The sequence below is a fragment of the Ptychodera flava genome, chromosome 6, assembly GCF_041260155.1.
Source record: "Ptychodera flava strain L36383 chromosome 6, AS_Pfla_20210202, whole genome shotgun sequence".
NCBI classification, from domain to species: domain Eukaryota; kingdom Metazoa; phylum Hemichordata; class Enteropneusta; family Ptychoderidae; genus Ptychodera; species Ptychodera flava.
Window position 1 is genome coordinate 1,161,288 of NC_091933.1, and position 26,633 is coordinate 1,187,920.

At 39.3% G+C, this 26,633-nt stretch overlaps 1 protein-coding gene across 4 annotated transcripts in view; it reads right to left on the minus strand.

Moving 5' to 3' along the window:
• The window catches only part of LOC139134551 (phosphatidate cytidylyltransferase, mitochondrial-like), a 45,335-nt gene that overhangs the window by 10,284 nt on the left and 8,418 nt on the right, over nt 1-26,633 (minus strand). The window contains exons 3-9 of one of the 4 annotated variants that reach the window (XM_070701433.1): nt 23,155-23,247; nt 21,963-22,113; nt 21,389-21,534; nt 20,617-20,776; nt 19,497-19,559; nt 18,907-19,004; nt 9,705-13,916 (exon numbers count right to left, since the gene is read on the minus strand). In XM_070701433.1, the coding sequence (XP_070557534.1) occupies nt 18,934-19,004; nt 19,497-19,559; nt 20,617-20,776; nt 21,389-21,534; nt 21,963-22,113; nt 23,155-23,247 (684 nt within the window). In that variant the 3' untranslated portion in view covers nt 9,705-13,916; nt 18,907-18,933. Of the gene's footprint in view, nt 1-7,987; nt 8,171-9,704; nt 13,917-18,906; nt 19,005-19,496; nt 19,560-20,616; nt 20,777-21,388; nt 21,535-21,962; nt 22,114-23,154; nt 23,248-26,633 lie in introns of those variants that run through there. The other 3 variants (XM_070701432.1, XM_070701430.1, XM_070701431.1) reach the window with 3 other exon arrangements.

Here is a 26,633-nt window from a genome sequence, read left to right on the forward strand (position 1 = left end):
CTGTGCTAACATTAATGCTAGCACACTGTCACCTTCACAGTCTGTTTATGCCTTTGTGGAGGGACTGTGCTAACATTAATGCTAGCACACTGTCACCCTCACAGTCTGTTCATGTCTTTGTGGAGGGACTGTGCTAACATTAATGCTAGCACACTGTCACCCTCACAGTCTGTTTATGCCTTTGTGGAGGGACTGTGCTAACATTAATGCTAGCACACTGTCACCCTCACAGTCTGTTTATGCCTTTGTGGAGGGACTGTGCTAACATTAATGCTAGCACACTGTCACCCTCACAGTCTGTTTATGCCTTTGTGGAGGGACTGTGCTAACATTAATGCTAGCACACTGTCACCCTCACAGTCTGTTTATGCCTTTGTGGAGGGACTGTGCTAACATTAATGCTAGCACACTGTCACCCTCACAGTCTGTTAATGCCTTTGTGGAGGGACTGTGCTAACATTAATGCTAGCACACTGTCACCTTCACAGTCTGTTTATGCCTTTGTGGAGGGACTGTGCTAACATTAATGCTAGCACACTGTCACCCTCACAGTCTGTTTATGCCTTTGTGGAGGGACTGTGCTAACATTAATGCTAGCACACTGTCACCCTCACAGTCTGTTTATGCCTTGTGGAGGGACTGTGCTAACATTAATGCTAGCACACTGTCACCCTCACAGTCTGTTTATGCCTTTGTGGAGGGACTGTGCTAACATTAATGCTAGCACACTGTCACCCTCACAGTCTGTTAATGCCTTTGTGGAGGGACTGTGCTAACATTAATGCTAGCACACTGTCACCTTCACAGTCTGTTAATGCCTTTGTGGAGGGACTGTGCTAACATTAATGCTAGCACACTGTCACCTTCACAGTCTGTTTATGCCTTTGTGGAGGGACTGTGCTAACATTAATGCTAGCACACTGTCACCTCACAGTCTGTTATGCCTTTGTGGAGGGACTGTGCTAACATTAATGCTAGCACACTGTCACCCTCACAGTCTGTTTATGCCTTTGTGGAGGGACTGTGCTAACATTAATGCTAGCACACTGTCACCTTCACAGTCTGTTTATGCCTTTGTGGAGGGACTGTGCTAACATTAATGCTAGCACACTGTCACCTTCACAGTCTGTTTATGCCTTTGTGGAGGGACTGTGCTAACATTAATGCTAGCACACTGTCACCTTCACAGTCTGTTTATGCCTTTGTGGAGGGACTGTGCTAACATTAATGCTAGCACACTGTCACCCTCACAGTATGTTTATGCCTTTGTGGAGGGACTGTGCTAACATTAATGCTAGCACACTGTCACCCTCACAGTCTGTTTATGCCTTTGTGGAGGGACTGTGCTAACATTAATGCTAGCACACTGTCACCCTCACAGTCTGTTTATGCCTTTGTGGAGGGACTGTGCTAACATTAATGCTAGCACACTGTCACCCTCACAGTCTGTTTATGCCTTTGTGGAGGGACTGTGCTAACATTAATGCTAGCACACTGTCACCTTCACAGTCTGTTTATGCCTTTGTGGAGGGACTGTGCTAACATTAATGCTAGCACACTGTCACCTTCACAGTCTGTTTATGCCTTTGTGGAGGGACTGTGCTAACATTAATGCTAGCACACTGTCACCTTCACAGTATGTCTATGCCTTTGTGGAGGGACTGTGCTAACATTAATGCTAGCACACTGTCACCTTCACAGTATGTCTATGCCTTTGTGGAGGGACTGTGCTAACATTAATGCTAGCACACTGTCACCCTCACAGTCTGTCTATGCCTTTGTGGAGGGACTGTGCTAACATTAATGCTAGCACACTGTCACCCTCACAGTCTGTTTATGCCTTTGTGGAGGGACTGTGCTAACATTAATGCTAGCACACTGTCACCCTCACAGTTGTTTATGCCTTTGTGGAGGGACTGTGCTAACATTAATGCTAGCACACTGTCACCTCACAGTCTGTTTATGCCTTTGTGGAGGGACTGTGCTAACATTAATGCTAGCACACTGTCACCTCACAGTCTGTTTATGCCTTTGTGGAGGGACTGTGCTAACATTAATGCTAGCACACTGTCACCCTCACAGTATGTTTATGCCTTTGTGGAGGGACTGTGCTAACATTAATGCTAGCACACTGTCACCCTCACAGTCTGTTTATGCCTTTGTGGAGGGACTGTGCTAACATTAATGCTAGCACACTGTCACCCTCACAGTCTGTTTATGCCTTTGTGGAGGGACTGTGCTAACATTAATGCTAGCACACTGTCACCTCACAGTCTGTTTATGCCTTGTGGAGGGACTGTGCTAACATTAATGCTAGCAAACTGTCACCTTCACAGTCTGTTTATGCCTTTGTGGAGGGACTGTGCTAACATTAATGCTAGCACACTGTCACCTTCACAGTATGTTTATGCCTTTGTGGAGGGACTGTGCTAACATTAATGCTAGCACACTGTCACCCTCACAGTCTGTCTATGCCTTTGTGGAGGGACTGTGCTAACATTAATGCTAGCACACTGTCACCCTCACAGTCTGTTTATGCCTTTGTGGAGGGACTGTGCTAACATTAATGCTAGCACACTGTCACCCTCACAGTTGTTTATGCCTTTGTGGAGGGACTGTGCTAACATTAATGCTAGCACACTGTCACCTTCACAGTCTGTTTATGCCTTTGTGGAGGGACTGTGCTAACATTAATGCTAGCACACTGTCACCTTCACAGTATGTTTATGCCTTTGTGGAGGGACTGTGCTAACATTAATGCTAGCACACTGTCACCTTCACAGTATGTCTATGCCTTTGTGGAGGGACTGTGCTAACATTAATGCTAGCACACTGTCACCCTCACAGTCTGTCTATGCCTTTGTGGAGGGACTGTGCTAACATTAATGCTAGCACACTGTCACCCTCACAGTCTGTTTATGCCTTTGTGGAGGGACTGTGCTAACATTAATGCTAGCACACTGTCACCCTCACAGTATGTTTATGCCTTTGTGGAGGGACTGTGCTACATTAATGCTAGCACACTGTCACCCTCACAGTCTGTTTATGCCTTTGTGGAGGGACTGTGCTAACATTAATGCTAGCACACTGTCACCCTCACAGTCTGTTTATGCCTTGTGGAGGGACTGTGCTAACATTAATGCTAGCACACTGTCACCCTCACAGTATGTTTATGCCTTTGTGGAGGGACTGTGCTAACTTAATGCTAGCACACTGTCACCCTCACAGTCTGTTTATGCCTTTGTGGAGGGACTGTGCTAACATTAATGCTAGCACACTGTCACCCTCACAGTCTGTTTATGCCTTTGTGGAGGGACTGTGCTAACATTAATGCTAGCACACTGTCACCTCACAGTATGTTTATGCCTTTGTGGAGGGACTGTGCTAACATTAATGCTAGCACACTGTCACCTCACAGTCTGTTTATGCCTTTGTGGAGGGACTGTGCTAACATTAATGCTAGCACACTGTCACCCTCACAGTCTGTTTATGCCTTTGTGGAGGGACTGTGCTAAAATTAATGCTAGCACACTGTCACCTCACAGTCTGTTTATGCCTTTGTGGAGGGACTGTGCTAACATTAATGCTCCTCACAGTATGTTTATTCCTTTGTGGAGGGACTGTGCTAACATTAATGCTAGCACACTGTCACCTTCACAGTCTGTTTATGCCTTTGTGGAGGGACTGTGCTAACATTAATGCTAGCACACTGTCACCTCACAGTCTGTTTATGGCCTTTGTGGAGGGACTGTGCTAACATTAATGCTAGCACACTGTCACCCTCACAGTCTGTTTATGCCTTTGTGGAGGGACTGTGCTAACATTAATGCTAGCACACTGTCACCCTCACAGTCTGTTTATGCCTTTGTGGAGGGACTGTGCTAACATTAATGCTAGCACACTGTCACCTTCACAGTCTGTTTATGCCTTTGTGGAGGGACTGTGCTAACATTAATGCTAGCACACTGTCACCCTCACAGTCTGTTTATGCCTTTGTGGAGGGACTGTGCTAACATTAATGCTAGCAAACTGTCATTCTCCACATTCTTTATACTGTATCATACATAACAATCATTTCTTGTTATTGCTGTGAACACTAGGAGAAGTTCAACTTGACAATATTTGCATGTAACAAGGAAATCATGCTCTAGTTTTCCTGTCTTTATTTATTGATAGAAAGCTTTGTGCCTGTGTTGTGTGAAGCATGGCTTCACAGTGTTTTCCTCTCATGAGTCTATGAAGCTTTGAATGGAGTAATAATCACAACAGGAATTCATATGTGCAAATTCTGTGCTAAACTTTTCTAAATTCACAATTTATGAGAAATTCTTGGAGAGGATAATCCGCCTTGTTACATTTCATGAAACCAGAAATGCCAGACTATAAAAATATCATTGTCTGGACATTGTACAAGAGATGGGACACATAACTACTGTAGAGGTATCAGAGTGTTCCCAACCTAGTTTTAAATGAGATTTCATGGTAACAGATGAATAAATGACAAAACAACATATGTTTGCTCAGTGAGTATCTGACAATTATCGTATATGCAGCCAGTAACCTGCAATCTCCACACCAAAGGGAAGGATTGTGAATAATTTAATAACTCTCTACTCCAGTATTTATAATGTGTTTGTGTTCACAACGACAGCAGACTGAATGTGACATTGGATTTGTATTAAATCAAAAATACATTGGTTAGCACAGTGTTGAATTCGGTATTCGATTTTTTGATCCCTTTTGAGTTGCTTCAGGCGTTTCTGGGTATTTTTTGTCAGTATAGTTATCAACATGACACACGAGAAATGATAAATTCTGAAAAAAAATGTTCTATATGTATTTTGTGGCAAGCTTCAAATCAGTTCATATGAGTGTTAGGATTGATGTGGAGGACAAGATTTTTGTAAATAGCCTGGACAATCCATGAAACATTTCTATCAAGTGATAATGAATCAGGCTGTGTCTTACACAGAATTACATGTAAGTGTTACAAAGCATGAATTTACATTTTGTTGGTCCACTATAAAAAATGTTCATTTCAATGGACAGAATCTAAGCATTCAGATCAATTGCTTTCTGTGTATGTATTTTTTTATTTTCAATGAACAGTTTATGAAGTTTATTAGCCTGTACTTGACAATCCCATTATTGAAAAAAGTTTCTGAGGTGTAACTGTCTTTACTCTACTGTAATTCATACAGTCTTGTAATGTTTTGTAACAGAGGTTTACATACAAATTCCCCATGGTGAATAAAACTGAAGATTTATTTCTGTTTTTAGCATTTTCGGATCGGCTTTCATATTTGCATTAACTATTATACCGTCTAAGGTATTATTCTTTTATTTGATCTTCTTTTGTCAGGATTAAAATGTAGATTTGACATGATATATAGATACAGTAAAAAAAGAAAAGTTGTTACATATGTTCACAATTGTGTTGCTCTAGACATAGTCCAGCTATGTCAGTCCTTTTTATTTTCATTTGAAAAATGAAACAAAGAAATTATTAGTGAGCAGCTGTGCATGGCAGAAAATACTAGAGTCTGTAAGATTACAGACTTGCTCTGTACAATGATGAACAGTGAACTTCTAGTTGTGACTTTGTCATCTTGCTCCATGTCAGAATTACCACTTCACACAAACAATATTTCCTGTCCTGTTCCACATTTCATGTTGGTAATAACTTGTTAGCTCAAAAATTAAAATTATGAAATAAAAATCAGAACACTACATCATTAGGGATGTAAAATGAACCTATAAATTTAGGAAGGGTCATAGGTACTGTATGTTCAACACCTGGAAATGAAGTATTGAAATGGAATTGAATTGAATGGAAGTATTGAAACAGTAACATACCCTGGAAGTATTGAAACAGTAACATACCCTGGAAGTATTGAAACAGTAACATACCCTGGAAGTATTGAAACAGTAACATACCCTGGAAGTATTGAAACAGTAACATACCCTGGAAGTATTGAAACAGTAACATACCCTGGAAGTATTGAAACAGTAACATACCCTGGAAGTATTGAAACAGTAACATACCATGGAAGTATTGAAACAGTAACATACCCTGGAAGTATTGAAACAGTAACATACCATGGAAGTATTGAAAAAGTAACATACCCTGGAAGCTCAAGACTTGGGATTGACCATCAACGAATAGCAATTTTTTACTTGAAACAGAAGCTGTTATGAAACTTAGCATAGCTGCTGGTTGTTTTAGATGTGCAAAAACATCGTAAATGTTCCTTATTATTATTTGACCCGTACAGGGAAATTATGAAAACAAGTTGACTGCGTTGGTTTGGTTTGAGTTCAAATGATGTGCTGGTGTCAATAATTTTCTCATTTGCACATAACAAAAGGTAACATTCCCATGAACAGTGTATCATTTTCCTCAAATTAGTATATTTTCATCAATTTCATAAGTCTCAATAAGGAAGAGATAATTAATTATTGCGATGTGGGAAACTTTACCTTCAAATTTAATGACTTTATTATTTTCAGACTGATAATTATTGTGCTTTACGAGCATGTTGATTCTACAGAAAAGCCCAACAACTTTATCACCTATGATTTGTTTGTGTAGTATTTAACACTGGGCAGTCTGTGTATTTGTTTTGTCTGAAACTGTTCACTGTGGCAGTAGTACTTCAACCTGCTGGCTGCAAGCCAACATGTTTGAAATATTAGTAAAGCACAACTGTGACAATTATCATGAGGGTTGCATTATCTGATCAATTCTTAGAATCCACAATCCTAATTTATACTAGTATGGTAACATTTCACGTGTTTTGGTGAACGCACATGAAGATATTGGCAATATACAAACAACACTACATGCAGTGTGTGGTTGTGGTTGGTTGCTATGATGTACGGTATTTATGAAGTGGAATAACATCAAAAGAAAATTATATGATTATGTAACTGTACAGTTCTATCAGGTCAGCTGCAGATCAACAGCTGTTATGATATTTCTATATGGACACAGATCCATTGAGGACAATTGCAGCAGAGATTTGACTCCATCTTTCATGCAAGTTTAACATCGACTGAAATATTTACAAACAATTTTGTAAACTTGTCTGATTAATGCCTCCTTCTTAAGAACAGAGGTTGTAAATTTGCAATATTGAAATCAGTAGAATAATATTATGCATTTCCTCTCACTTAAACTAAATGACTGATATTCAACTTTTCTGACAATGAAGGTTCTATTTGCCATGTCTGGGTGTGGCTGTTTGAAGTATTACCATGTCAAAAGGGTTGGTATAGCTATCTACATGTATGGTACTTTGAGGTCACACTTGATATCCTGGCTGAATGTCAATGATTGCGCATGTACAACATATTCACAAAACCAAAATCATCTTAGGTTAAGAAACCATTGATAATATGTTCATATTTTGTAGCTAACCGCTAAAATGATGACAATAACAGCTATATAGTTGTCTGAAAGTCTTTGTACAATGAAATTTGACTGTATGAATCACCAAGGGCTTTACCAACGTGACTTAAAATGGTGGATGTCATATTATTGCTATTATTACTCAGAATCCCCAATCAGGGAGGAAATGAACAAGATACTGCTGGAAGCAAGCCATCATTCACTAACATGGATATACAATAAACAGAAAATCATGGAAGTATTTGAAGAGCACCAGTGTATTAGTAAATGTTGAAAGCAGGACAGCTCTCACACCAGTAAACTGACTTTCACTCATTGCTCTTCACACCTCATTGAACACTGCCCTACGCAGCTATTCACATACCAACGTATCTCACAACAGTAGCAGTGAGAACCATTTATAATCATCCATACTAAAATATAACTTATTCTCACATTTTCAGATGGTGGTAAATTCCTTCCTGAAATTCACTAATTCACATCTAACTGTGACGGCAGAATGTAACTGAATCCTACCTATACAACAACAGAAACTGGCTTTTTCAGCAAGCAACTAGATTGAAAATACGCACTCACCAATTACTATGGTTTGTAGAATCCACTGTATGATGGTACAAAGTACCGGTACCTAACAGCTTTAAATCCACATATGATCCTTCCTGAATCCAGAAAGTAATTACGTAGTTCGTTACAAAACCTTGCAGACCCCTAAATGCTTGAGATTGATTTACGTATGGCTACCTGTTAGCCTGAAAGCTTTTATAGGCATTTACATCCAATTTGAATATGAAAGGGCAAGTGAAAAACGGTACATCAGTATTCTTTTGTTATTCTCATTACTATGCTGTGTCTCCCTTCTCATGTAAATTTTCATTTCAAATCGCCTTGTAGATCCTCAGAGGACTGTACACAATGCAGTATTGTATTTGTGTTACCTTCAGACTATAGCAAGAAATGAAAAAGGGTGACTCAATTTAAGACTGTAATAGGCAGTCTAGCGGTGGCTGGGTTGGTGACGTATGTCCAGTTGTACATTGGACACACCCGAACTATGAATACCTTTCCTTTTTTAGTCAGCCACAAGAATTCTCCAACTACCAACATGTAATCTTTGTCTGGCAGTTTTTACTCATACAGCTCCAGTCACTCTAATTTTATGGAAAATATTTCACTATTTGTAAATGATCAGAGGAGTCTGTGGTTCCGATTTGATTTTACTTTTATGTAAAGATCTTTCTGATCATGTCCTGAGAGCCAATGACCTGTTTGTAAACAGCAAATTTTGTGAGAACAACATGTGGACAACTTAAAATCAATTGGATGAGCATTCCAGAAAAGAAAATTGGATATAGATCATAATACAAGTTATACATATCCTGTTCTGTGTCCTTTACTATCATGGTACTTATAAAAACAAATACTCTATGAAGGAAATATGCCTCTGACCATCAAATTTGAGATACAAACCATGCTTTATAGCGGTTATGAAAAACCATATTCATATGCTGGTGTATGAATGATGACACATGTAATGTTACGCGCATCATATGTGACATTTACAACAAAAATGCTACGCAAATTTTGAGTAGTTTTTCTTTATTGAGATGGGTACTCCAGGATTATTTTAATCTAAGCTGCTTTCGATCAAGATTACAATATTGAGGGGTCATTTGATAAATATTATACCCAAGGGTATTCGGTGATTCTTTGGAGAAACTATTTTTGTTCCTTACTATCAATATTTACTGTTCTGAAATTAATTAACAGAGAGATGGCTCGGGCAACTTTTGAAAATTATTTGATTGGTTTTAATATATGGTGATTTGCTGACTGGGATAATTTAAATGTCAGGAAACCTGACATATCTGTATTATCAGTGTGTTCCTAGACCCCACTGTCTACTTGCAGCTCTAAAACACAAAATCCAATCTGACAAGAATGAATACTCTGAAAACAAACTCTTTGCCAAAGTCACATTTTCCTATCAAATAAATCCATGTTATCTGCAAGGTCACTCTGATCTTTGTCAAGTATCTTTCTAGCCACTTGAATCCATGTACAATTCAGTACTTACTAATTGTGAACAACATAGCTTTAAGAATAAATGGAAGTGTTGCTAGGCAACACGACAATGTGGCTGTATTACTTGACCTCATTGAACTTCATTAGACAGGAATAACAGCTATTTACAGTTGAAGGTTCTTGACAAATGCATGATACACTGAAGATGGTTGCTTATGAACAATACAAAGGATTAAATGCAATTTTTTCACAAAAATTTCTTTTATTTGAAACTGTAAATGTAATTGATGACGATACAACAACATGTATGATATCCTACATGGCTGAGTAAGTGTGAGGAGGGGTAATCTAAAGGATTTTGAGTGGGTGTGTACTGCCCCTCTTACGGTAATATTGACTAGGTGTGTACTGTCCCTCTTATGGAAATATTGAGTGTGTATCGCCCCTTATTGTCATACAAATACACAGAAAGGCCCAATCCACTACAAAACATAAAACTAAAACTTTACAATCCACTTGTAGACTTGCTGGCAGTAAACATGAAATCCATACTGAAAGCACTGTTACTAGAGAGATGTGCCCCACTGGTCTGACATGAAGATAGCAAAATAACAATGAAATAAAATTGCTATTAACAACATGGAAGTGAATCATATCGAGGTATGTTTTGACTAAGCATGCACAAATTACAGCTCAGAGTCAATGAGAAAGGCATATACTTCAGATTAACAAATGTCGTGACCTTTAAATGATGACCTCTATGAGATAACAATTAATTGTCTGGACAAAACTCAACTGACCTCTGCAGCTGAGGTATATTAATACCTTCACCATATATGGTGAATATGATAATATCATGCTCATTACAAGTGTGTTTCTATTTATCTACCACACAGGTTCCTTTTAAGCCCCAATAGCTGCAAATTTTATGCATTATTTTTATGATTTTATCTTCAAACCAAAGTTGGTTTGTATAAATATGCTAACTGAAGGACAAGGATAGAAGTATCACTGCTCACTGATTTGGACCATGCCTACGCGTTTTAACAGGCTGAATAATAAACGGGTGCTGCACTCATAAAATGGCGCCCCACGGAAAAGTACAAAAAATGTTATTTCCTGCACATACACATTGTGATCATACCAGAAACAAGCATTATATCATTTACTTGAATGTACAATACATGATGGCCAACATTTTGTTGTTGTAATCTTGTTTTCTCTGTCACATGATTAGTTTTTGAAAATGGCAGGAAATGTAAAATGATGCTAAAACATTTGAATTATTAACATGCCACTTTCGACACTTATGCCAGTGTTATACACTTTTTCAGTCTTTCATGGGTCTTATTCAAAGAACATTCTCAGAAAACTCAGGATATTTTGAGATCAGTTTATAACACATTCGCAGCTACTGGAGACTTTAATATCATAATACAGTTTCTTTGTATGGTATGGTATAGCCATGCCCAACGTGATATGGCTGACCACTTTCATGCTGACAAACTTGTGTTAGGTTGAAGGTATGGACAATGGTATTGAATGGAGTCATGTTACATGTACTTTCCATTCAGAAGACAAATTAACTTAATGAAACAGAACCTTATTTTTATCAGCAAAATGACGTAACAGAAGTCAACATATATGTGTCATCACTCAAAGTACAGCATCTCTATTATTTTAAGATGTTTATTTTAACCAACTGGTTTTTTTATCCCTAAATTCATTTCTTTTCAGGGTAAAGTCACGCTTTCTTTGATTGCATCTGAAGAGCTATTTACAATGATTCCATGCTAAACTAAGGATCAATCAAAACAGACACTTTGATATCAACATCCATGATTATGAGGTTATTACGAACATTGGTGCAGCGTGTAGACGTGAAGTGGAGGGCGATGCGCAGCACCAATGTCCAAATGCACATACATCTCTACACAGAGAGTCCTTGTAAATGATGAGCAAGTTTGAACACAACATGTTGAGGTACAGGAAAAGCCAAAGAAGTTACTTAAAAACATGTGATATATAATAATCTGATTTCTTAGTTTGAGTGACAATTCTTGCTGCTGTGTTTTGCCAACATTTTAAGCACTAACAGAGCATTGAGTAACTGTAAGCCAACAAAGCATTGCAATCGACCAGCTTTTAGGATATTACAGCATGGACAAGGGTGGCACATACTACATGTATATCAGTGAGGCTGGGAAATCATTGCTGAGTCTGACTGTGTTTTTGTTGTGATCTATAAATAAACTTGTGTCACATACGTTCATGAGGAGAATAGTCAATCAAATTTTGTCTGTATATTTTTTGTTGTCCAATCAAATTTTGTCTGTATATTTTTTGTTGTCTACAATTTTTATATGACACGTGAAATAAATTTTAAATGACACTAAAAGTTTGAATGATGCTCAATAACAGCATGAATTAGCATAAATTAGGCATATCTGGCACACAAAAAACAGGTTGATCATTTATAAGCCTCTCTCCTAGGATAACTGCAGTTTTGTGCCATCAAATTACGAGCTTTATACTCCAATGAATATAGATACAGAGAAGCCCATGATGTTAGGGTGCCAGCACTATACTGATGTATTTGTCACATGCACATAACATTAAATAAAACTTACATTACATAACATTAATACATGGCAGGAATGCTGTTTTGGGTCAAGTGTAGACTACAATTGACTGACAGAGTCTTTGGATAAAAACAGTCCTTCCTTGCCAATAGAAAGTTTATTTACATCAATCAACTTCAAAAGTCATCCATCAACATTTGACATGGTAGATGCAAATCTAGAAATATTAAATGTGACTGTTTTATTCGAAATACTACTATAAATGTCAGATACTACTATAGATGTCAATTTTATTTAAAATGTTACTATAAATGTCAGATTAACGCAAAGAAACGACACGGAGACAGGGCTTGGCCGAAACCAAGGGGCGATGGAACATCCGGGCGTCGTGGCGGCCTTTCCCGTGAAGCCAGTCGCAGATTTGAATGACATCAAGGGAGGGCAACGTGTTACCCAGGATGCACCTACTGCCACGGCGGGGATGCACGGCGTCGTGGCGGCCTGGAAGATGACACGGACCCCTTGCGGGATCATGCCATGCATCGGGCAACGTGGTACCATGGTCCCTCCGGATCCGCGACAGCAGCCCCAAATTAAAGCCAGCCCTCAGACCTGGCAGTCGTACGACTGATTAAGGAACATCCTTAGGCGACTGCCACTACGTGTACTACAGAATAAACCACCGTTTAATTGTGAATAGTTCATAGTTCATAGTCCACAGTTCGATGTTTAATCAGGTCACGTGTACAGTTCCACATATTGTATGCCCAACTTTGCTAACATAGTCATGCAGAGTTTGTACTGTAGATCGAGCGTCGTTAAAGTCCCAATAACTAGTAAGTGTTTCTAACACCTCATGTCCTAGAGACTACTTCCTTGTAGCAAGCATGTGAGGCACAGAGTCCAGCGTCTCTTTCGCTGTCTTTATGTAGACCTGGTACGCGTCACTCCGCCATCGTCCTAGGGTCTTTATTAGCCAATCTGGTAGGCCAGCCTCAGCGGCGGTTGTGGCGGCACCACTTCTAAAGCTATGTGTGGTATATAGCTCCGTACTTTTAATCCCTGAGTGCACGAGCAGCTTTCTCAGGTAGTGCGTCAGCCTTTGACGCGTGAGCCACGTGCCATCGGCAAATTGGAAGACCGGCACTGCTGTATTCGTAAGGCAATGTGACCGTCGATATTTTGCAAAGGCGTTGACCGCACAAACAGATGTCCCAGTTGGCGCAATGCGGAGTACGTACCCACGTCGATACGGGTCAGTCTTAGAGGATTTCAGTCTCACTTCTAGTACACTGGTCAACACTATGTCTCGAACAAGCAGCGTTGTGGCTGGGTCGAACTGCAGTGGCCCAGCAGCAGTGAATTCACTCACTCTCAAGAATCCAAAGAAGGCGAGGGTGAAGCTTGCCCATAGCATGACCTTGTCGTGATCACACAGGCCTTCCCACGATCGTAGGCTCTCCTTTAGGTGGCGAAGTACGTTGATTGTGATTGGCAGACGCGGCCGGCGCACATCACCGATACTCCTCCGAATCCCTGCAGCAATGCATGGGTGGTGACATCGTCTTCATAGCCTAGCTCGACGTGCTTGTGCATTGCCCCCGCAAGGTACACCTTGATAGTCTTATATGCGAGGCCCCGGTCTGCAAGATTGGTGACAAATAGGATTGCCGCCCTAACCGTGATGGGCGTTGCGCGTAGTCCGTATGATGAGCAGAAGTTGGCGTAGCATGTCTGGCCTACCTGGTATGTGCGTCGCGTGTTTTCAGCAACACTGTTGTGAATGTAGGCCGTGGCCAGCGTCATAAGTTGCCGCATATCAGGTGCGATGGTCGCAGGTGCTGCGGTACTGGCGTGGGTTGTGCTTGTGCCTCAGGTGCCAGCGTTCTGAATCTCGGCATCTGTGAACGAGAAAGTGAGTCAGCAATTGAGTTATCAGTTCCGTTAATGTGGGCTATCAAGACATGGAAGTTACCTTTGGCTGCCTGATAAAAGATGCCTCTGACCAGGTGCATGATCTTCGGGCATCTGGCTGAGCCCTTTTTCCAAATATGCACTACCGTTTGGTTGTCACAGTGAAAGAGGATACGGCGGCCATGCCACGAATGCCCCCAAATTGAACAGGCCACTAGTATTGGGTACATCTCTTTCCAGGCGATTGAGGCAGTGAGTGAGGTGGGCCAGGTGACGGTAAACCAGTGGCCCTTATGGTAGCCACCACAGCCAATGGTACCGGAGGCGTCGGTGAATAGATCCAAGTCGCGGGAGAAGGTCCAGTTTGGCTCCAGGAATGAGGCAGTACCATTCCACGTTGGCAAGAAGTCGCACCACCACTTCGCGTCGAGGCGGAATTCACTGGACAAGGTGATGGTGGAATTGAGTGCTTGAACTGTCACACTGAGGTCTAACATACGACGGAGGAATATGCGGCCAGCTGGAATGCATTTGCACGCGAAGCTGAGGGTGCCAATGAGGGAGAGTAGCTCTCGTTTTGTGCATGTTTGCCGCTGAAGCCAGGTTGGGAGAATATCGAGGAGGTCTTGCAATTTGTCATTGGGAAGCCGCAATGTCATTGAGATGGTGTCGATGATGATACGGAGGAACGTTATTACCGGGGATGGCCCTTCAATCTTCTCTGGTGCGATGGGGATGGCTAGGTCATCACAGGTATTGAGCATTGTGTCCAGTAGATGCTGGCATTGTCCGGAGTGTGGTGGGCCGGCCCCAAGGTAGTCATCCAGGTAGTGCAACAAGTCCTTCGTCCCTGCCCTAGATTGAATGATCCAAAGCAGGGCTTCGGCAAAGCGGTTGAAGAGGAATGGAGCAGAGCGTAAGCCGAAGGGTAACACGCGATCAAAGAAGTATAGTCCTTGCCATTTGAAACCAAGGAGGTGCCAGTCTGCCTTTCGAACGGGGCATAGGCGGAATGCATTTTTAATGTCCACCTTGGTAAGCAAAGTGCCCTTGCCATGTCTGTGCACCATGGCGACTGCGTCGTCGACACGGGAGTAGGTGAGAGTGTAGTCATCCTTGTTTATGTTGTGTTTGACAGAGTCATTTCTCGGCCGTGATAGGTCCATGATGATTCGATGGCCCCCAGACTTTTTGGGGCGCAAACCGAGGGAGTTGATGATGAAGTTCGGTAGTGGTGGTGTGCGGAATGGGCCAATTGTGTGGCCTGATTGAATTTCCTTTTGTATGGCTTTGGTAACAACCTCAGGGTCTCTCATGGCCGAGTTTGCATTGCGGGTGTAGCGTGGGCCATTGGTCCCGGTGAAGCCGATGTTGGCGCCGTAGGTGAGGTCATGGAGTAGGGTGGCAGAGTTCGGGTGGCCTTCAAGGGCTGTGGCTAGTTTAGCGAGGTTGATTGGTGTTGTTGGCTGCAACGTTTCGAGTATCGCCGGACTGGCGATCATTCCCTCGAAAGGGCTGGGGTGGCTGCTGACCTGTGACCAGGTGGTGTTGTTGAGCATTGTGGTCCGGTGAGGCGCACACTGTGCATTTGTGTATTCTCCCATAGGGACAGGGGGTCTTGCAAGTCCCACGGTTGAAGGAACGACATACCTGTTGCTGTTGTTGTTGGGTGGATTCAGGCTGTTTCTTGGCATAGGTATTTTCAGTAGTAAGGGTTCGTGGTGCTGTTCGGACATCTGTTGCACTCGGTCTTGACGTGACCTCATTGCCCACATCCGAAGCATGTGGGGATCAGTAGGTGTGGGTGTTGTTGGAAGTGGAAGAAGTGCAGCTCCGGATCAGGCTTGCCCCAGTTCACCTGGTCAGGGTAGCGTGCCGCATTCAGGCGGAAAGCTTTGTCGTAGTTTAGCCAGGCCTCAGGTTTATAGGCAGCTGCCTGTGCTGCTATGAAACGGTGGTAGTTAGCCAGGGGGATAGCTAGGTGCGGATGGTAGAATGATCTATACATCAAGAAGGTACTGTAACACTGAGACCAGATCTCAAAGTTGTCAATGTTCTTTCGTTTGACTTCGGTGGTGAACGTAGCTATACCCGGGTTGTCGGGATCAAAGGCTATTTGTGTTTTTGTGGCCCTTGATGCGCTTGGGGCAAGGGCATCGGGGTGTAGCTCACTGAGGTCGATGAACTTACCGATGTTCGCCAGATTGTTCAGAGTCGTTTGCTCAACGTACGGTAGAAGGAGGTCGGCTGGCGGCGTAGCTGCTGGTGCGTTAGCCGGTGTTCCTGAACGAGGGGGTGGACGCCGCGTTGTTTCTGTGGAACTGGGAAGCTGGGTCCGCTGCAACATGGGCGCAGCCATGTTGGCTGTAATGTTGTTATGAGGCGCGCCTCCTACGGTGGGTTGATCCAGGAAGTGATGTACGCCATCAGCGGTGACCAGGTCAGTTGTGTGGGTCGCTGTAATGGCTGGTTGTTGTTGTGTTACAGCGTACGCCTGCTGTTGGTGAGTCTGCGAGTGGGCCGGTCGGGCTGCCCGCTCCACACTGGTCTCGATGATCGAAACAGGCGACAGAGGTCCAGTATCTGTGTGAGCGGAAGTGATAGGGTGGCTTGATGGGTGATGCGCCGTCAGGCCAGCAGCACCGGTCGTTTGGACTTGCAGGTCACGTCGGATCGATTCGACGGCTGTGGCGATTCCGGCCTCAATGAGTTTGGAGATGTGGTCTGTCGCTCCCTGCATTGGTACTGTATCGGGGTTCGAAGTGGTAGGGCCCGGTTCATCGGGTTGAGCCTGTTGTCTCCGTACCAAGTAGGGATCAAGGTGCTTCGGAGTCCTCTTCGGTCGTGATGAAGATCGGCGGGCAGCTTGCCCGGTCTTTTTCTTTGTTTTACCCATGGTCGGGATGCGTGAAGGATTTGTGATGTGTACGTTATCGTTGCAGGAGCTGAAGTGGCGGCAAATGGCTTTGGCCAAGGGGGGTATGCATGGATAGCTGATGGTCAGTGATGCGAGCAGATAACGGGTTGGACGTCATGCAAGGCATGTATGGCATTCATATTTGATAGTGAGGGTGGACAAGAAGCAGCTGTGATTCGAGAGGCAAGGGTTCATTGTGTGTTAAGCGAAAGTGCGAGGCGTGGTTGTGAGGCAAAGGTAGAATGGCCTGCGTCTCCGTGCCCTTCCCCGCGTTAACCATGATTATAGCAAGCCATAATCATCCATTAAAATGCCCTGAAAATGAACCAGCTGGATAAAGAGCTTGGGATTATTTCTAATCAGAAATTTTGTCAGACTACCAACTCTTACAACTATTACAAATCACAATGACAGTACTACATGACAATACTACAGAATACATATTATATATATATATGTATATATATATATAAAAGCAGTGTTCTCCACGGCGCCTTTTAAGTGGGCGGTGCGCCCACTTTAATTTCACGGCCGCCCTGATAAAATCTACGCCGCCCAGTTTAATTTTCGGCTGCCCATGCTTTTGAAACCCACCGTCAGCCTTTGTTCTGGGGTGTCGGGTTTGGTTTACGGCAATGGTTTTATGCCGTGCTTTTGTTTGTTTCTGTACTTAATTTCAATAAAGTGTTAATTTAAATCAATAAGGCACATTTTGCTGTTGTTGTATGTTTGAATTTGTCATTTTAGTACCTCGTCAAGATATGTCACGACGATCATAGAGAAAGAAAGACCGCGAGAGAAGCTCGACTGACTTATCAACCCATTCACACAATAAACTGTGTGGTCACATCAAGATCTACGTGTTGTCTCGATTGATTTTGCCGAATTTCCCCCCAAAAAAGTACTTACATTCTTTTAACACGCTCAAATTCAGGGTTCTCCGCAGCCCAAAACAGCGGCGCGGCGCTCGACGCTATCGTTCAAACCTTGACTCCACCGACCCATCCAAAGAAGTTGTAAAGGACAGAAAAATTGATATACAACCATAGTCAAAAGACAGCAAAAGTCAGCGACCATTTCCGCTCTAAATTGACGAAAAATTTTGAAATAAAACTGATTACACATTCCCTAGATACAGAAGTGGCAATTTGGTGAATTTCTGTTTGACTCACATCTTGTAATAAAAAGTAAACGTTGAACGAAGACATCATGTATGCTGCTGATCAACAGCGTAGCATAGCTTAGGGAACTGTCGGTCACCACACCGGCATTCGTTGGCTGCACGTAAAAGCAACTCAACTTTCCAAGATCAAACGGTCAGTATCTCGTGAAAACAGCAACATAGCAATGAAAATTGTTATAGTCAACGGTAAAAACTCTTAACAGATGGAGCGTTAATTGCTTTAAACAAATGAAAATGCATGTGATCCCAGATCGCGTGCGTGAATGAAAATATACTATACTACTATATCACTTCTGAGCTAATTTGAATGAAGTGAATCTGAAAACTTTTCAGTGTTATACATTTTCTTCCCCTTCTCTCTTTCTTTCTGAGCCAATGTCATTATTGTGAACACGGCTAATAAATAAATAAATACTGTAAACAATGGCGGATATGACATCAAAGTGGGACTCTTCTATTTTTGTACCGGGGTGCGCAGGGTCAGAGAACCCTGATAAACGTACTGAAAAACGTAGTATTTTCCTAGCGATGCTGTCACGGGAACTTCGATGTCTCACTGTTTTACATCTTTTAATAGTTTCTTTGATCTGAGCAGTTTTACCAACTGTAACGGTATATTTTACTCTCATAGCCTTTCTTTATTTGAGTTAAACAAGGGTAGGAGCTTATGCAACTTAGTGAGGATGTACTAAATTTTGAAAAAATCAGTGGAGGGGCTCTGCTCCATGAGTACCCTGTTTTGTCAATTTTTGGTGAACACAAACTATATGTAAATATTATGCAAATGATTATGTAAATGATTATGCAAATTAGCCACCCACTTAATTTTTTTATTTGTGGAGAACACTGATAAGCTATGAATATAAATGTCACATACCTCTGGTCTTGTCATAAGCCATAAAAATCATTTCATTCTGCCACCTTTCATCATTTTTTTTAATTTCTGACTACCATATCTTACACTTTTGAAAATACCTGCATAAGAGAAGTAAACATTATGAGATAATCCCCAATCAAATTTGACAACAAAAATCATGCGCCATTTTTGCATTGTGCAACATTATCAAAAAGACTACTTCATTTTCATTTATTCATTGAAACACAGAAAAAGATCTCTGAATTTAAATGCTGTTTCTGAATAATAATTCTTATCTTCATAATCAAAATAGTCTGACAGAAATACCAGTAAATTACTGATAATCAAACTGCTACTAATTTTGTAATTTTCAGAATTTCGAAGTAACATTAATATGAAGAAGACAACTACATACAGAATGAACTTTTATCTCAAATTTTCCTCCACAACCCTGTACTAAACAAGAATAGCACTCTACCACAAGTTGGCAGTAGAAAATTTAAAAGAAAATTTACAAAACTGCCACACAACAATAAAAGACAGAAAAATATGAGTGGAGAGCTGTAACAGTTTATCTTAAATCAAACTAGTCTTCAGAAAATTTATCATACCTGCCATTAAAATAGCTTTGAGACTTTGACTCCAACTTGATGAACTAACTATACTTTGTATACCTATAAAATTCAATGTGATGATTAGAGGTTAGACCTTCAATGCAATGACTCAGTGACTCATACATGTATATGACACTGTGATGTAACTCCTAAATATCATATACAACGACAACTGTAACAGTGATCTACTGATTTCTTGACAAAATACATAATAATTTCAAAAATAGCTTGCATGCCAATTTTATTATATATATATATATATATATATATATATATATATATATATATATATATATATATATATATATATATACACACACACACACACACACACCACACATACACACACACACACACACACACACACACATATATATATATATATATATATATATATAATAAATAATAGTAGTAACAGTAGACAGGCATGCTTGGTTTGATTTTTTTCTTTCAAATTTACAGGGCAAAATCCTAAGACAAAGGGACAGTAGCTGTAGTTTAGGATAATATTTATCTATTCTATTCTTTATTTGTATGTCAACTGCAAGTTCTTGTTCTACTCTCCAAAGAATGTTGAAACACTATGCAGCTTGTCAACACAGCATGTACACACATTAAGTGCATTGTTACTTGTTGAGTTGACAAGATGAATACTGTACGTCTCAAAATGCTTTGGGGAGTAGAACAAGCAACTGTGGTTGACAATAAAACAAAAATAGTGAAATAATCATCAAAAGTTACAGCTACTGTTCCTTTGATTGTGTGTTCTTATGTTTATGGTTGATCCATTACAACATACAAGTTTTTATTTGATTTTAATTCTTGTCTTTGGTGATACTATCTGGTAAGGTTGTAGAGCAGTCATTGTGTTACTAAACCCTATGTCATGGCACTTCATGAAATGTTAGTTTATAATTTCATTTACCTTTATCCCAATGGTTCATTCAATCAGATTTTCCCTTTTGTAATTTGCAGATTGTGGACAAAAATGAAAAACATCTCACACACCTGTAATTGTATTGCTGCCCATTATTTTCAAGTTTCAAAACTACAGCTATGTGCTGTAACACATCACTCTCTACTTTTTCAAACCAAACACAGATGAAGAATAGCTCACCATCTTGTACAGCTTGTTTGGTCAAACCGCTGTATGTTAGTTTTTGGAATATTTCTTCCATGTCTTCATTACGGTTACTGACATTCTTCAAGATGGTAGTTTGTAAATGCTTGGGAAGATTAAACATCAGTGACAGCAGATTGCTGGGACTTCTATCTTGCTGTTATCAAAAAACAGAAATGTACAATTTAATTCTCTTTCTCCCAAGTTGTAGTTATTTCTGTGGTTTGTCTATGGAGCCTGATAGAAAGACGATAAGTTAGATAAAAAGTCGGTTTGAACAAAAATTCCGCATATGTGGAAGAGTTAAAGTTCTGTCTCAAGATACTAGTATTGAAATATAAATCCTCAAGCTATGTCAGAATTTTCATATCAATGAAACTTGCTATGTGCTGTATTTTAATGAAAATGCCAACGATATTTCAAAATGGATGACCACTTTGAGCCACAAAATTCAGTACTCTTGCAGAAGTTCTCAGTTATCAGCTGACAGTGTCTGCTAAGTTATTCATGGCAAATTCAGAAACCACAAGGTACCTTAACACTGTATTTGACTACACATATTAAATAACGCCTACTGGTATAACTTTGTAACAATTCAAGCACACTGTTTTTGTGAAGTGCCTTCAGCTGAAAATTTAAAAAAAAATTTTGAAGTCACTCTGTGAGAGCTTTCCAATATGTAGCAATACAATCACTATAGAAAAGTAGAAATGTTACCATGGTTTCCGATTGATTTGCATTATTGGGTTACAAAATATGACATTTGTACCTGCATGGTCATACTTTCCCGATTCCATTGAACATATTCCATGGATTTCAATATGGGAGAATATAACTCTTGGAAATGTGCCAGGTTTGGTTTCACTATGTTTGATACTTTGTTTTTGTCTTCTCCAACAGTCATCCTGAAATCACCTAAAATTCAAGCATCAAGTTTGTGAGCATTACAAAGAGCAACTACACACTGTCATACAGTTCACTTATGATTGTTAAAAGCTGGCTACCAAGGCTACTTTTTGTTTCACTAATATATGCCATGTTACACAAATATGGTTGATAACAATTTCATGGAAGATATCCCTTAACCCTTTCACCCCCAGTTCCCTTTATACAGGTCCAACTTTACCATAGAAACCAATGGATTTGGGACAAACCATGGTGGTGAAAGGGTTAATTTAGATTGCTATCACTTTTATCATCTACTGACATAGAGGTTGAGATACTGTATGTAAATCTGATGTTATTGGAGTGTAAAAATAATTTTGACTGTACAATAAAATCAAACGCTTCTGAAATGCAGCCTTTGTTTTGTACAACACTTGGTTTCACAATTTCCAACTTACCAGCATAAGATAATCCCGCTATGGTTATATACAGCTGTTCTTCAGTAAAAGTCTCTGGTAGTAATAATAGAGAAACATTGACTGCATGTTCTAGATTACTCTTCAGTGAATATTCCAAAAGTTTGCTGGCTTTCTGTTTTAATATCATAACCTAAGGAAAAAAGTTCTAAGTATTAGAAATGAGGCTTTCAAAATTCACCTAATGATACATGATAATTTCATATACACATCTCCTCGATATGTCTGCCATGAGTTAGTATTATCAAACACAAATTTCATGATGAGAAAAGTGGCTACACATATTTCAAGTAGTCCCTTTGGTCACATTTCTCCTAACATTTTTATCATTGAACCAGTTGTTGTAATTGTTACTTTTTGTCAAATTTTTATGCAGATTATGAAGCAAATAAAAAATCACTAAAAGTTTTTTATTTCAATAGTTCATGTATACATTTACATGTTGAGGGGTTTTTGATGAGTTTTGTGACTCAAAAAATGTCCTAAGTAAATATACCATGGTATATTTCAGTATTGAGATTGCAGTGTTCAATGTTGAGATCATTATGCCTTATAACCTTTAAAGACAATAAATTCAATGCCTTTTCACATAGAATCCCTCTATTAAAGAGATGAGTTCAAATACAAATATAGTATTTGCTTGCAAGTTGCAATAGCATTACCATTGGATTCAAGTTCATGTCTTGCATTGTATATAATCTACCATGTTGCCAAAAAAGTATAAGATTTCTTTCTGGTCATATACTGCATCACTTAAATACCTAATGAATTATGTCTTACTTCCTTATTTGTTCACATAAATCTAACAATAATTTTCAAAAAATTGCTGACATGTACTTAAAACTTAAAAGATTTGCAACTGCCCAGACAAACGTTTTCTTCGACCAAAACCAGCAAACTTTCCCCAAATATATGTATGCATTTTTTTTTCATTATTTCAACATATCTCAGGTCATCCCTACAAACTAACTGTCATACAAAAGCAATTGGATAAAGATGGCAAATGACCTCATACAGCTTCTTCTGCTAAACCATTTGTACCTACTGTTCTGGTAAACCATTTGTACCTACTGTTCTGGTAAACCATTTGTACCTACTGTTCTGGTAAACCATTTGTACCTACTGTTCTAGTATACCAAATGGGAGTTAAAAACAGCATGTCAAGAATACTCACAGGTTTATGTAACCTTCCAGCTATGTACATTGATTTCCATTCCAAAAGGTCTTCTTGAAGAGTTTTGGTATTTATAATACCATATTTGATGAGCTATTATTGTTGAAGATAATAGATAGATAATTAGATGGATAGATAGATGTATAGATAGATGTAGAGGCACTCTGATAGATGGATAGCTCCACCAGACATTGATATACAATGCAAGATCGAGGTACATGAATATTCCACATTGATTAAGGGTCATTAGCATAGAATTTTAATACCGAAACAATGCTCATTAGTGTAATCTGCATATTTGAATATCATTATACCTCGCATCTTGCACTAATAGGACATTGACATTGGTTCATGTCTTTATATTCTTTAAGTTGCTAACACAGTTACAATGGACAGGGATAGCTGAAGGTTCATGTACAATGTCTGTATTTATAAACTAATTTTTCGTCTCTGCATGAATTTATAAGATATGCAAGTTTAGCTACAATTGAATATTAATTAAAGTCAACATTAATCACACAGTGTTATCATGGCATTAGATGTGACAGGGCAAGGCTGTAGATAAGAAGAAATCTCTACTAAAATGCCAGCCTTGGCATTAAAATACACAGTATTGATATTCAAATCAGAGTGATAGCCTTTTCCAGTGACGTAACAATATGACAGATCTCAACATAAACAGTGAACACCCAGATGGCAAGCAAAGATTAATGATGTGTAGAAAAGTAACATGAATTTGCTATTATAATAATGTATATTTAAGTTGTATATTACCAGAGAGTTGACAAGGTTATGAACAAGTTGTATGTCACAATGGAATTGTGTATTGCTAGATCAACATAGTCTTGAAGATCTGTTGCTCAAGGGCATAGTCTTGAAGATCTGTTGCTCAAGGGCGCACTCTATGCTCCCCCTCTTAGGACGAGCATCCATGGCCAGTAGTCAAGAATTCTGCACGTTTTACATTTTTTACATTCATCCATGCACGAAATACATTCTTTACATTTAATACATTTATTACATGAAAGGTCTGCACGAAATACATTCTTTACATTTAATACATTTTTTACATTTATTACATTAAGGGTCTGCACGAAATACATTCTTTACATTTAATACATTCTTTACATGAAAGGTCTGCACGAAATACATTCTTTACATTTAATACATTTTTTACATTTATGTCAAGAAAGGTCTGCACGAAAAACATTCTTTACATTTAATACATTTTTTACATTTTTTACACGAAAGGTCTGCAGGAAATACATTCTTTACATTTATGTCACGAAAGGTCGGGTCTAGCTGGGTTTAGCTTGGCTTGCACGAAATACATTCTTTACATTTAATACATTTTTTACATTTATTACATTAAAGGTCTGCACGAAATACATTCGTTACATTTAATACATTTTTTACATTTATTACATTAAGGTCTGCACGAAATACATTCTTTACATTTAATACATTTTTTCAACAAATGTCCGTACAAAATACACCGAACTCTCGGGCCTTCCTCGTGAGTTATCGTACATCATCGGGAGTTTGGGCCTGTTTTGCACGAAATGCATTTTTTACATTTTTTACATTTAGTACATGAAAGGTCTGCACGAAATGTATTTCGTGCAGACGTTTCGTGACATAAATGTAAAAAATGTATTAAATGTAAAGAATGTATTTCGTGCAGACCTTTCGTGTAAAAAATGTATTAAATGTATTAAATGTAAAGAATGTATTTCGTGCAAGCCTAGCTAGACCCGACCCGACCAAAGAATGTATTTCGTGCAGACCTTTCAAGACATAAATGTAAAAAATGTATTAAATGTAAAGAATGTATTTCGTGCAGACCTTTCGTGTAAAAAATGTAAAACATAGGGCCAAAGTCCCTGAAGCTACTATAGACATGGATACAAAATTAAGTATTTCCTGACTGTATGAAATTATCTCACTAAGGTCATCCTAGGGACTTGTAAACCAAATATTAAAGCTGTCTGACCAGCGGTTTTGAAAGAACAAGCAACTCAACAGTTGACAGAGCTCTGCTGTGTTATGTAGAGAATAACCTTTTGTGACACATGTATTGATGAAGAAGGTGGATATCTTTGATTAACATTGTAAGTGAGTTCTGTTGAATAAGTTGAGACTGTACATAGTCAGAGAAAGCACACTGAACAGACAAATGTTTGAAACTTAAGAAGTTCAAGGTCATCAAAAGCATTATAAGGAGTCATGTAACTTTCATTGCACTGTTTACACAGATTGCATAATTGCTATAAATAGCACATGAGGAATCTTACAGCCCAGCTTTACCATAAAAACCCTATCACTTTGACCACTCTTATAATTGACCACTCTATTTTTTTCCTCAAAAAGTAATTTTATTTTATCCTTACCAAGTCAACCATAAATAGAAATTAGAACTTTCTCTATCTCTATCTCTATTGACTATTTTGAGCTATTTCTTTTAGATAACATACAGGGCACAATAAATGACGGTTCAGAATATGTCAAAGTTGGGATTCAGGAAAGTTGCCTTTACATGTTGTAATCCTCCAAGATGGTAAGCATTTCACTATGAACTGTCAAAAAAAGTTGAACTTTCTGATAATTCTACACTAAAATTATTTTGGCTTTGATGATTTCCTCATTAATTCAATTATTTAAAATCATATGAATTATTTTTTTCTGGGTGAATTGATAGGGTTTATACAGTACAAGATTTACATACAATGTAAGTCAAAGTTTGACCAAAAATGACAAAAAAATTCCTTAAAAATACACATTTGCATATTTCATCACAATTTGAACAAATCTAAGTTGGGTTACCCCTGGGGACCTGTATACCAAATAACAAAGCTGTCTGACCAGCGGTTGTGAAGAAGAAGATTTTTTACCAAAAACACCTTTTTTGGCATTAATTTGCCTATTTTCAACAATATCAAACATAGGGCCAAAGTCCCTGAAGCTACTATAGACATGGATACAAAATTAAGTATTTCCTGACTGTATGAAATTATCTCACTAAGGTCATCCTAGGGACATGTAAACCAAATATTAAAGCTGTCTGACCAGCGGTTTTGAAAAAACAAGCGACTCAACAGTTGACAGAGCTCTGCGGTGTTATGTAGAGAATAGCTTTTTGTGACACATGTATTGATGAAGAAGGTGAATATCTTTGATAGCTCATTTCAGGATGGCCTGACCAAAATAAAAAAAATTCCGTAAAAATACAGATTTGCATATTTCATCAGACTATATTAGTCTATAATAGCAAATAAACAAGAGTTAATTACATTCTAATTAAAGTAAACAAGACTTGCTTAAATCAAGATTTACGTCATAAAAAAACAGCATATCTGTCAGGTTATAAATAATCTTGAGCTGGTTATCTTTTAATATCAGTATTTTCATCCTATTAACCAAGCACATTTTAACTTTCAAATTAACATTGTAAGTAAGTTCTGTTGAATAAGTTGAGACTG